The following is a 12,565-nucleotide window of genomic DNA, read 5'->3' as shown; positions in this document are numbered from 1 at the left end:
TTATAGTTCATAATCATTTCTGGTGTCATTTACCTGCCTTGTGGTCGCAGGCATTCATTTGACACCGTGACGACTGAAACCCTCCATGGCTTGGCACAGAATCTCAATGGGGCACAGCAGCATCAGCATCAGCAGTGGCTCGGGGGCGTCCAGCTGGGGTTGGCGGCTGCCTCTGCCCTGCACCAGCTCTGAGGCTGTGGGGGGAGGTGGCGGGCCGGGCCACAGGACTGCCCTGGGGCACCTCACTTCTGCACCAGTAAAGAAGGCACACTCCTCTCTCCCTTCGCTGCAAATTCTGCTGCTCTAAGCGATTTGATGAAGAACAAAAAAAAGCCAAGTGAGCATAAAAGCAGTGGAGACAGTGAATCACATATACTGTGGGTTTGAGAAGTATGCGTGACTCTGAAAATCTTTTAAATAATCTACACTTGAGGTTGTACCTTTGATGATGGGCTGGGGACAGAAAACATTCCCTTTGAGAGTGATGGACTGAACTGCAGTTGTAAAATCTTACGTCACTCACCATAAACATTTGTTCTATTTTTTAGTACTTGGGTATTTTCCATTTCTATGTAGTATAAAGTGTTATAGAGTATAAACAGAGCATAACATTTCTTTTGGTTATTTCAGTATCGGGCTATTACATTTCAATAAAATATCTGTAAACCCGCAAAGCTACATACTTACAACAAATGACACAAGAAGAAAATGTATTGATTTCAGGTTTATCGTCTTTGCATCATAACAGTGGGTGGCATTATATTACATGTGAACTGTTCATAAAGTCTGTACAATTTACAAGTGATAATTTGAGGGGATTTTGAAAACCTAAATGCAAATGTTAAACAGAAACATTATGTACATTTATGACAAAAGGCTCTCACAACAAACAGCTTTCAAGTTATTGTCAGAACAGAATAAAAATATCGGAGCAGTTGAAGAAGGTAACTTTTGCGCTTTGGGAAATAATCATATAATACTGAAATACAATATCCATTTAAATCTAACGTGGTAGTGTAAAAACCTTTATTGCTCGTGATAATAATAATAATAGTTTGTTCGGCAGGTTATCCAGGTCACTCCCTCGGCTTGACCTCAACACACTGTGACGTCTCCACGACAAAGAAACAATAACTGTTGCCAGGTCAGCACTGTACATCATAATCGTTAATGACATGCACTGCACACAAATGATTAAATAAAATTCAACCTGAAGTGTTGTCACTAGACCGCATGGCTACGCAACTGCAAAAAAACTACCACAACAACAGATAATTACAATTTACAGAGCTCGCTGTGTGATTAGACTTAGTTAGGACATAATTGTTCTTCAAATTAAAAGGTGTCGGATTGTAGAGGCATCGTTTACAAAAGGAACAAGCTGTGCTACTGCTCGTTTGGCAGCGTGCGACTACTGTACATGATCTTGGCGTTAAGGACACTGCTGGCTCGGTTAAGATTAAGAAAACTACACTAGAGCGCCTAGAACACGGTAAAAAGGCTCATTACCGGGTGACACGTTTAAATGGTGTGCTCTCATCATGCAGACCTAACTTCAAGCTACAAACAACGCTGCGTGTGGAGCAGAAAGCAGAGGTAGCCTAAGTCTGTGCAATTTTCAGTCTCACTTAGTGTACCTTCGTAAAGTATGCATTTATGACCTAAACGACACAATGTATGAATGAATATGCTCTTGCTGGTGACTACTTGTACTAAAATAACTGTTTACTGGGCTGAAAGCTACTGCAGCTGTCCGTTAGGAAGCACTGTTGCAATAAAATAACAGAATACACTTATATATGGAATAGGCACAAACAACACAGCTCTAGGCATCAAACATTATTGGCACAAAATCCAGAGTAAGGAAAGGAAATGTTATGGAAGATCAAAAAGTAAGAGGAAAAGAAGAAAATGTTAGTTCAATCATGCAAAAAAAAAAAAAAAAGATTAAAACAAAATTACATATGAACAGCCTCTGCCAACACAGCATTATCTTTTCTGGATGTTTGCAGTTTTTGGTGGAATTCCCCGCAACAGTCTTCATAATTCATATTGTCACATCTATCAGATGCATGGTCAGTGGTGAGATGAACAGCTTGATAAGTTTAGGTTATTGCAGACTCCACGGTCAGCCTTTGTAGCACTCAGCTGGAGTCCGGAAATGTCAGCGAGGAGCGTAGTCTTGGGAATATACTGTTGCTTAGGCTGCAGCTGGATGGCATTACGGGGGCAGCGAAAAGATCAGGAAGTGGTCACCAGTAAAAGGAGCGGGACAGGAAGTTAGCAGCAGTGCCGAGCCAGCCCATGCCATCTGTGATGGAGCCCACGCGAGTCACGGCCTTGTCCGGCTCCTGGGATGGACTCTCCTCTTCGGGGAGATAGTCTGGGATGTCTGTGTTCTCCTCCACCAAAACATCTGCGCCCTCCTGGAAGGGCACGATCCGCTGTACGAGGAAGAACACAAGGCAAAATATTACATTTTAATTAAAAGATAATAATCTATAAGTAAAAAAAATATATATGTGTCATTCCTACAAAATCTGAACTGCTATAATAATCAATCTGCCTAAAAAGTGAGGTTGGTCTGACCCCTGCTGGTGAAGAGGATAAACTGCAATAAACAGGAACATGCTGAACACATTTATATATTTGTAAAAAAAAATAACGTTAATAAATGTATTGTGGGGAGATTTCATTTTTTACTTGTAGCCTGTAACCCTCACAAAATGTGTTTTTGATCCTACACAGCCAAATCAACTTGATACCAAGGTTACTGAGAATTAGTCTCAAGCACAGCCATTCACTGTGACTACATAAAGCACACTTGCCCTTACTTTGTACACATTGCTACAAAGTTTAGATTATATATACTGTAATTTGCCGCTGCTTCTTACCTCTCCGCCTTCTTCTGTCTTCACCACCTGCTGAGCCGTCATTACTTTCGTGGAGGCGATAGCTGTGCCCAATGCCTGTTTCGAAAACAATATTAGTGAACGCTAACAGGGTAAATACTTTACCTGAAAGCAAAACTTAAAGACACCATATATGGACTTCAACAGGAGATTTTTACAGACCTCGGCCGTAAGGTCAGAGCGTATCCTGACGACACATCGCTTGACCGCCATTTGGAAGGTGAAGCTGATGACCCCTCGAATCTTCAGCAAGGCCTCTTCACACAGACCTCTGCGGCTCTATCAGCACAAGAAATAAGAAAATAGTAGTGTATGTGTTTATATTCTGAAAGTATGATTGAGCGGCTGTTTCTGATGATAAACGTGTGTGTGTCTGGCGCAGAGGATGTCTATCTGCCGTCATGTTATCTAGCTAGGTGCAGGTATCCAACAGAGCAGCATTCAGGTTCAATCTCAGCGACCTGCTGTTCAATAGTTGACATTTACAACCTGACCCTGCCTCCCCCTGGCACGAACCACACAGACCAGAGACACACCGTCAACAAAAACAATGGACAGACACGCACTGTGCATCTGAGCGCGACAGACAGATCCCTCTGCATTTCGAGCACACACTGAGCACTTACAGAGTCGTCCAGTCCATCAATGTGCAGCACCACGGTCTTGGCCCTCTTGTTATTCGAGCCCAAGAAGAACTGGGCTTTGCGCCGACACGAGGCTGCAGATGCTTCCGCTTGTTCAGCCTCTTTCCCAGCTGACTGAAGGATCTCATAGATCTCCGAGGCCAGCAGCTTGGTCTCTCCTGGTGATGTGCCCCTACAGGGAAGAACCAGGTCGTTATATAGATTTAGAGGAATAAAAAGGTGAAATCTAACATGTAGCTTTTTTTAGGCTAAAATTCTTTGTGAGTTTTTTATAAACATGTGTAGAGCTGAAAAAATAAATATTGAACTATTTGACAACTATTTTAGTAATCAATAGCTTTCAGGTAAACAGACTCAAATAGGGCAATAATGACATGACATGTTTTTAAATTCAGGATATCTAGTATTTTGTACATCTCATACATATCTGTCTGTGTCTCATCCAATCAGAAAGCAGAATCAAGAGCCTCCTTTAAACATTCACTTTAGGTTTCCTCCTACCAACATAATCCTCAAGCGGCACCACTTTAGCTTTATGTGGTTACAAAAAATGTTATACATCTTTCACAGCTAAGTGATTAATCGATTAATCCTAAAATAATCGGTAGTTGCAGCCCTAAACATGTACAGTAAATGTAAGAGGGGAAAAAAGGATCTTATTGCATCACTCTGGATGTCTTGTAAATTAAATACTCTTATAATTGTTGTCCCTTTGGCTTGGTTTCCCAAATGTAGCATCAATATCTTATTTCTATGATTTAAGTGTGTTGGCAATGCTGAAAAAGAAGTGATACTTGAATTATCCCCCAGGTCAAACAGCTTATTCCTGTTATAATGTCATAAAGTTCTTTTATAGTAAGCACATTCGACATGAGCTGTCTGGCAGTGCCGCCCGTTGTCAGACTGGCATTTTGAGCAAGTCCTCAACTATTGTTTTCAAATCGTTCTTGCCCAACCATTTTCATCCTTTTTCATCTATTATAAAGCTGTTTTCTATTACCAACAAGAAAAAGATCTCATTCAGAGCCAATGTAATTCACATTGCCCCCTGCGGTTGTGCGTTTCCAGTCTGTTGAGCCATGAACGACCTCTACCCAAAGTCAGGCTGACACGACTGCGAGGAGAGAAAGCTGTTGCTGTTACTGCAGGGCTCGTCTTGATGCCAGTCTCGTCGAGCTGAAGTGACTGTATCTGCGGGGCGAGCTACAACAACGCCGCAACAAAAGGAGGGATAAATACCTACCGGCCGGCAACAATCAGCCACTTAAACAATAGTCTATTTCAGGCTGAGCGCTAATGATAAACAGTAGCCATTTAACACCTCGACAGCAAAGTGCAAAACAGGCTACATGTGTAATTTTATGCCTCAACAGCAAGTATCCTCGGGCGATGCGTCAGTAAAAAACAACAACTGACATCATCTAAAAATGTTGAGGGATGGCAGAAAGTGTTACAATCTTTGACATAAAAGTCCCGACCTATCCAATTCAAAACTCAGCCTCGATATCCGTCATCCTGACTTTGATTTGTCTGAGGCACAGAGTAACACATTTTATTGGTGTAATCTAAACGTGCGGAATGCGGTGACAGGGACTTGCTTTTGCATGACGTTCTGCAGACTCAGCATCATGCCCAGCTCGCTCTTCATTTTCTCTCGATTGGCTCGACATTCTGCCAGGTAGCGGACAGCCTGCGAGAACACAGACAGCGCCGTATTAATTTTCTGCTTTAAAGCTGACAGGCACAATGGGAAAGAGAGCGGAAGAGAAAGAGGGCAAACAGGACTGGATTGTACAATGATATTGCATAATAAGTAAAGACAGTCAAGGCCGCTTGTTGACAAGAAGCAAATATTGCATTAAGAAACTTGACTAAGTGCATAACAATGTCATTTTTGGGGGCAGAGATGATAAAATGTGCATGGTATATTTAAAGTAAAGATGAAGTTAGACCAGTGGTTCCCGACATATTTGTCTGGTGTACCCAATGAGTCAAACATTTATACCCCCACGTCAAGGATCCCAATAATTTTACAAAGTGATCAACTAAACTCACATTTATTAGTGATGTGTTCAAAACAAAGCAAAAAAAAATCATTAAAATTGACCTTCCTTTGAAAGTAATATTGATTCTACTCAGTTTGACCTTTTTTTAATGTGAGGAAATGCTAAAAATGTATTAATAAACAGATGTTTTATTTAGATTTTGCTTTAGACACAGTTCAGTCCTGGTTTGATTTTCTCGGCCTTGTGGCACTTGAACGGTCAACTATTTGATGAGGTGGTGTGAAAAGTTTGAGGACCACTGCACTTGAACATAGGTAACACAGTTAGTTTTAATATTTTGTTTAAAATTAAACCCATTATTCGTTGTTTGATGCATTTTGTGCTGTTAACTTTTCCACTATTCTATCGGACATTGCTCAGGATGTGTAACTTGTCATCATGTCACTGCGCTGCACATATGGGCCATGAAAGAGTCTCAGTTCTTTCCTTGGAGTATGTAACTGTCCCACTTCTTATATCGCTGTTATTCTTATTTCACACAAAAATGTATAACTGAAAATAAAAACAAAGTAACACTTAAATACTGACTACCTGTCACATTTGTTTTAACAGAGTGTTAAGAAAAACACAGTGGTTATGCTGCACTTGCTGAAGGTGATGTTTGTTTTGGTCTGTGGAGAGACTGATGTGGGTCGTGTTCTTTTGATTTACAGCCACCAGTAGTTGTGTGTATCGTAATGTTTCAAATAATAGGGGTATAAATATTACTTAAAAAAACACTGCTAAAAAAATCAGATCACAGTGACTCGACTCATACAATCACATGACACATTAAAACCACATGTGACCAAACAAGCAGGATGTGAAAGAACAGGATATGATTTGGGAGTTACTTTACGCTCCTGTTTGTACTGTAGCATCCATGATCAGTAGGTAGTTTATTTTGTCGATAAACTATTTTGTTAAAGTGGGATCTCTTTGAATTCACGAATTCACAAATTACAAAATAATGAGAATTACCCATTAACTCAGATCAGCTGATGGGTCAAATCATGAAAATCAGTATAAAGAATAACAGTGAGTTTTTAAAATGGGTTAATCTCACCTAAAAAAAAAAAAAAAAACATAAAATAAAAGAATGATTCATCATGATTCATGCCTTTCTACCTTAATGGCAAACTGCGTAATATTTCGGACTATACTGTTGCCATAAGTACAAAATAATGGATTTGGATAAAAACCTAACCTTTTTAAATCTCAAATTTCGCTGCCTTCAGTGCATATTTCCATGCAAACGATCTGGAGACGTACCCACTCCCGGTAAAGTTATAGTCATGTCTTAGCAGAGGTGAGATGCTCGCAGCAAAAGCTCTTGTTTGTTTGTTTGTACATTCATGGGGTATTTTTCAATGGTGAAAATATCTGTCATAAAATAAATGCATGTATTTCAATTTGATTTTTTTTTTATTCTACGCGGTGTGGCTTTAAATAATTCAGAGTTTGCTGATTGATAAGACTGGAGTTAAAGGTCAGTGAAGTTGTGCAGTGGTTCTCAAGCTTTTCACACCAAGTACTACCACATAAATATAGATAAATAAAGATTACTATAAATATGTGACATTCCAAGTACCACCAGGACAAGATCAAATCAGGACTAAACCAGATCTAAATAGACCTAAATTAGAATTGAATTATTGATTAAACAGGATGTAGTTTAAATGCATTACTAAAGGATGAATGAAATTATCTTGAATTCAAATTAATTAATAAAAAATTGCAGAGGACCTGAAAAAGCCAAAGTACCACTGTTTGAGAAATATGGAAGTAGATTGACTTGGGATTAAATACTGAACACTCATTTCTAAGAATATTACAAGATCTATTAATCACAATCATTCCTGAACTGAATTACAGTGTAGAAGTGGCTCTTTAGATACACACCAAGAGTGCGGAGTAGACCACTTGTGGGTTGGGATGGTCTAAGAAAAGAATGAGACCAGGGAGACAGCCTTGATCTTCAACTATGGCTCTTCTGTTGAGAGGGTCTGCAGCGAGGTCACGTAGTTGGTTCACCACGGTCAGAGCGTCCACCTCTGCACTCATGGTGCTGCTGCTGGTCTTGACACCACACACATCAAACCATCCACTTCCTGATACACGAGAAGAAAACATACATTAATATTGGTCAACTGGCAAACTTTAAATTAATATGCGTGGTTTGTATTTTACTTTATTTACTCGCATGCGGTTAGTCCTTCTCAAACGTTACAAACCATTTTGAGCCACAGTATATAATCATAATTTTATTATAAAGGCTTATAGTTGGTCGATTAAGCCATATAGCACATCATGGTATAACTAGGCCCAGGATACATCATGCTTCATTTTCTAACTATACAAAGTAAGGTGATGATCTGTTAAAGTGTTACTGTCCAGCCCAGTTTGAACCATAAAGTCAATGGTTTTGTGGCATCATGAAAAGCAATGAACTGAATTTTGGTTACAAAATAACTTCATGATGACTGAACTAAGATTGAGAAAAGTGATTATGACAAAAGCAACTCCTGGTTTCACAGTTTTATACTTAAAGATGTAGGTGCTCTTTCGTCAGACTGCACAGTGGTTATAAGCTTGGCTACAAGACAAAAACATATAATTATATTTCAGCCCTTTTATTGTTTATATCATCCTAGCCCTTTCCCCTTGGAAGCTCTCAACAAAGGAAAAAAACACTGCTGTCATGCACAGTGCCACTGACAACTTATTGTTTCAGGGCGCACACCTGAAAAACGTCAAAAACAAGCCCAACAAGAGCTTTATTGTACAATGAATCAGAAGCTACATTGTCAAAGACGACCCCCTAAGTCATCACCTCAAATCACGCCCTGTGCAGCTAAGCTAGGTGTAACCCGGCTAACATGACAAACACAACTTACCCCTCAGTCTGTTGGCGATAAAACTGCTAGACAACCTCTGTTAGCCTTAGCAGCGAATTATGTGACACGAATCAAAACGTCCACTTATAGAAAAGTAAGGATAAAATGCTAGGCCGCAGACCTCTGGCTAGCAGCTGTGCACGGTGTTTAGTTTTTTGTGACACATAAATGGGTTCGTTTGTTTTGGATTTCAGCGCCTCCCGGTTTGTCCCGTGCGGGGACAACTCAACGCGACTCTCCGCCTGCGGGAAACACCGGTGAGTGTAACGAACGCGCACTTCGCCCACATGTGATTGGGCACTAGCGCTTTGACGGACTCACACACAATCGAATCAGTGTTTAGCCTGTATGACCATTTTTATTTGCAATTGGTTACTTTTTCTGTCAGTTTGCAGTACGGCGAGGGTCAAACTCGGACTGCCATTGGTTCAAAAATATATTCTCCCAAGCCTCCTACGAGTTTTTTTTCCTGTCGGGTTCACAAGGTGGAAAAAGTGAAAAGTTTCTTGAAAGTAACGCCTTCGGTAAGTTTATGGTTGTGTATGTTCATAAAGCTCCTAAAGTCCTGTGTTTCTTATCTGGATGTTTGTGTATTTGTAAGTTGGCAGTGTTAACTTTCCATAATTTCTTGTCCCCAGTAGATTACTCCGGTAAACGGCTCAAGTTGGGAGAAAAAGACGACAGAAGCTACTGAGCGTTAGCAACATTTAGCCTTGTCACCTGCAAAGTTCACTTAAAGTCGCTAAAGTAAACATTTCTCACCAAACAGCGAAAGCACATACATAAATATCACTTTTCCAGGGTAAATATGCTCTTTCTTATTTTCTACCCTATTTACAAACATGTACAGTTGCTAACGTCTGCTAAACGCATGTGTAGTTAGCTGTCACGTAACAGAAAGAATGTGTAAACAATGTCAGATTTACCCTTGTGTTTCCTTATATTTACCCTAAAAGCACGAATTGTCGCCTGTTTCTTCAGATGACCTGTTTCTGAGTTGGCCCTCGGGCTTGGGCCATGTGGACATGTAAAAACTGAGAGAAATGAGTAAAAACAATGCGCGGGTTGATATGGATCTGGTGAGTGTCATTCTCTTGTGAATACACTCAGAGTTTGGGATTAGAGTCAGATGAAAGTTTAACTTTTTTCTCCTGCAGGCATTTGGATCAGCTAAGCCTTATGGGTCCTCCAGAAGTATAGTGAGGAGAATAGCGTCCAGCCTACCTCTCCAGCCCAGTCCCAGAGTCCATTTTCAGGTATGTATAGCATTCTCTTTACCGCTTTTTCTTTACAGAACATTCACATATGCCTGTCCTAAGTTCTACTCCAAGAATATGGACTTATTATTATAATATTATTGCAACTAACTACTTTTGAACCATGTCTTACACTCGGTGCTATGTATAATAACAGCGAGCATTGGTTTATTTTTTTAGTACATGAAGGAAATGTAACACACACTCGTGTCTTTCAGGTTTTTTTGGGTACGGTAAACAAATGCAGTGTTGCAATAACGGACTAAATCCTATGACCTTGTTTTGATCAAAAATACCTTTTTGTCCATCTGCGCGTCTCCTCTGTCATGAGGAATGCAGTCTGACTGCATAAGGTGCTGAGTAAACTCCAACAACCTACACCTGATTACAGACTACTGACGTACCAATGATCTTGCTCAACATTTTTCCTTAACGAACAGTCCTTAGCTCTGGTTTCAGTTTATTTATTTCCTTTGACTGGTGACCTGTAGCAAGTCATCAAAGGATTGTGTTATTTACGCTCAAGTCTCTTACTTAAACCTTGTGTTAACATTTTTTTTTGGTAGCTTTATCCATACACTGAGGATGCAGGCATCCTGTTCGCTGCAAAGAGACAGCCTGGTCTTGTGGCATCACTGGCCGACGTCGGCTGGATTGACAGAGATGATGAGGATGAAGACTACGTTGATGGACCAAGGTAAAAAAGAAAAGAAAAAGAGACGATACGATTTCTCGTTAAATGTTACTCTCATTGTGCATCTGAAGGTCTGGACCTCCAGCTGGACTTGTGTTCAGAGCTCACCAACCTCAGCACAGACTAACCAGACGAAGGTCACTCCCGAGTCTGAACCAGGAACCTCCGGACCCCCAAGGTCCAACGGTAGTAAATGATGAGGCCATACAGAAGATCAGTGCACTTGAGACTGAGCTGGCCAAACTTAGAGCACAGATCGCACAGATAGTTTTGGCACAGGAAAAGACAACACAACCAGGTATTTACGTTTTTCACGTACGCCCATCTTTGCCTTTGGATTAGGCCCATATTGTATGCTTAGATAACTGGAAAATATATAAATAAGTATAACATTATTGCATGTAAATAAATAGAAATGGGATGCACTTGTGAAGTGCCTTTGGAAAAAGTGAAAGGTCATGTCGAATATGCAGGGCCTTTTTCGCCACTAGATGGTAGTATAGTCTTATAGTCTTAAATAGCAGCTAAAACCTTTATCTTTACTTTTCCTTTCTTTTCCAGCAGCTGCTGCTACAGGGGCACCTCCCCCACCCCCTGCACCTTGTGGTACTCTGCCTCCCCCTCCTCCTCCTCCACCACCACCTCCCCCTCCTCCTCCTCCAAGCCTCCAGCGGACATTTTCAGCCATTGACTTGATTAAGGAGCGCAAAGGGAAAAAGACAGACAGCCAGACAGTTTTAGAGCCTAAGCCAGCAGAAATCCCTAACATGCTCGACATCCTGAAAGACATGGGCAAAGTTAAGCTGCGCTCTGTCAAAAAGTAGGTTTCTACTTTCTTTGACAAGGTTATATATATTACATATTTTTACGTCTCTCAAATTGTATTCATTTGAATTCTCACAAAAGATATTCATGCTTTTATACTTCACAGTCGGGAAGGGGAAGCTGATGTTAAAACAAAGGCCAGTGAACCAGCAGATGCTGCGACTCTCATTGCTGAGGCCCTTAAGAGAAAGTTTGCTCATCGGTACCGAAACGACAGTGAACAAGAGGATAAGGAAGATTTCAAGCTTCCCTTTTCAGAAGAAAATTGTAAACCAGCAGCCCCTTTGGTAACATACTTAGCCTTGATCTATCATGGTGGTACCTAATATTATTTGTTAATCTAGTTGTGTTTATATTTTTACAGTTTGGTCAGCACATGTTGAAGCAAACGGGAAAGAGGAAGCTACTCTGAGCAGGAGAGCTCAGCTTCTCTGGCAAAAGGCCTTTTTGGAAATCTGTTTTTATGGACAAAAACAAAAGTCTTGTTGACATAGACCTGGCCTGCCTCAACCATCAGTCATCTTAGTCTTTGCACTTTACTAGCTTTTTATGTTGTGACAAAGACTGACATGGACACAAAGTGAAAGTGCAGTGACAGTACAGTGTTCCGGTTTATTGTTTTATTACCTTAGACGGCTGCACATTGCCAACTCAATTTTGCAACTTTGTTTCAATGGGCTATGTTTGGCCAACTACTTCTTCTATCACAGAAGAAAGGGAGCTACTGTATTTTGTTTTAATGTGTGTTTAATTTATGATTAGTCATTTATTTATGCTGTGGCAATTTTGTTGTAGTTAACACTAATGATGTTTTTGTCATTCATTTTAATGTAATGTTTAAGTACTTGTATTTAGTTTATGCCAGTTCATATTTCTGCCAATGTTTTGACCAAAATTAAAACCAAAGACATTCCGGTCATTGTGAAAATCTTATTCCCCAAGTGTTTGCAAATGGAGCAGGAAGACTGGATTTCAAGGCAATGAACAAATTTTATACAATGTTAAATCTCAGTATCTGAAGCACTGAATTGCTTTATATGTCCACATATTTAGGCTTAGTGTGACTTTACTGACCAGTGAATGGCTATACGGTATTACACCAGCCCAGTGTAAATGATTGTACAGTAGAGTAAATCTAAAACAAAAGCCACTGACGGCTCTAAGGTGAGCCTTTTGGTTACTGGTGCAAGTAAAATGTCAAAGTTTAACACGCTACAAATGTCCTTATCACCCGCTTAACCTCAAGAGTTGTAGTGGAGGCCAAACATTTGTCAACAGGTTTTATTGTTCAA

At 40.2% G+C, this 12,565-nt stretch overlaps 2 protein-coding genes across 2 annotated transcripts; one reads left to right on the top strand and one right to left on the bottom strand.

Annotated features, from left to right (window-relative positions):
* Positions 1 to 726: 726 nt before the first annotated feature.
* armc1 (armadillo repeat containing 1) lies at positions 727 to 8,665 on the bottom strand. The gene is made up of 7 exons (XM_079576071.1): positions 8,499 to 8,665; positions 7,504 to 7,712; positions 5,155 to 5,246; positions 3,539 to 3,728; positions 3,075 to 3,191; positions 2,895 to 2,969; positions 727 to 2,444 (listed from the first exon to the last, which is right to left on the bottom strand). Exons 2-7 carry the CDS (start codon positions 7,663 to 7,665, stop codon positions 2,253 to 2,255), a joined length of 828 nt encoding a protein of 275 aa, XP_079432197.1. The 5' UTR covers positions 7,666 to 7,712; positions 8,499 to 8,665; the 3' UTR covers positions 727 to 2,252.
* Positions 8,666 to 9,150: 485 nt separating this feature from the next.
* mtfr1 (mitochondrial fission regulator 1) lies at positions 9,151 to 12,183 on the top strand. The gene is made up of 8 exons (XM_079576554.1): positions 9,151 to 9,300; positions 9,480 to 9,577; positions 9,656 to 9,754; positions 10,321 to 10,451; positions 10,520 to 10,746; positions 11,013 to 11,268; positions 11,380 to 11,560; positions 11,638 to 12,183. The coding sequence occupies exons 2-8, from the start codon at positions 9,542 to 9,544 to the stop codon at positions 11,683 to 11,685; spliced, it is 978 nt and encodes a 325-aa protein (XP_079432680.1). The 5' UTR covers positions 9,151 to 9,300; positions 9,480 to 9,541; the 3' UTR covers positions 11,686 to 12,183.
* The last annotated feature ends 382 nt before the right edge of the window (positions 12,184 to 12,565 follow it).

This window comes from Gobius niger, assembly GCF_951799975.1.
Source record: "Gobius niger genome assembly, chromosome: 18".
Lineage (NCBI taxonomy): Eukaryota > Metazoa > Chordata > Actinopteri > Gobiiformes > Gobiidae > Gobius > Gobius niger.
The sequence above is the reverse complement of the archived record's forward strand: the minus strand, read 5'-3'. Positions and strand labels throughout refer to the sequence as shown.

Bases quoted from the DNA above. Each gene is read 5' to 3' on its own strand.
- armc1 (XM_079576071.1), bottom strand. From the start codon at position 7,665: ATGAGTGCAGAGGTGGACGCTCTGACCGTGGTGAACCAACTACGTGAC. The intron at 5,247-7,503 runs GTGTGTATCTAA...GTGTTCTCGCAG, and splicing joins TGGTCTACTCCGCACTCTTG to GCTGTCCGCTACCTGGCAGA. The intron at 3,729-5,154 runs GCAAGTCCCTGT...TCTTCCCTGTAG, and splicing joins CTGCAGAACGTCATGCAAAA to GGGCACATCACCAGGAGAGA.
- mtfr1 (XM_079576554.1), top strand. From the start codon at position 9,542: ATGAGTAAAAACAATGCGCGGGTTGATATGGATCTG. The intron at 10,452-10,519 runs GTAAAAAAGAAA...GTGCATCTGAAG, and splicing joins GACTACGTTGATGGACCAAG to GTCTGGACCTCCAGCTGGAC. The intron at 11,269-11,379 runs GTAGGTTTCTAC...TATACTTCACAG, and splicing joins AAGCTGCGCTCTGTCAAAAA to TCGGGAAGGGGAAGCTGATG.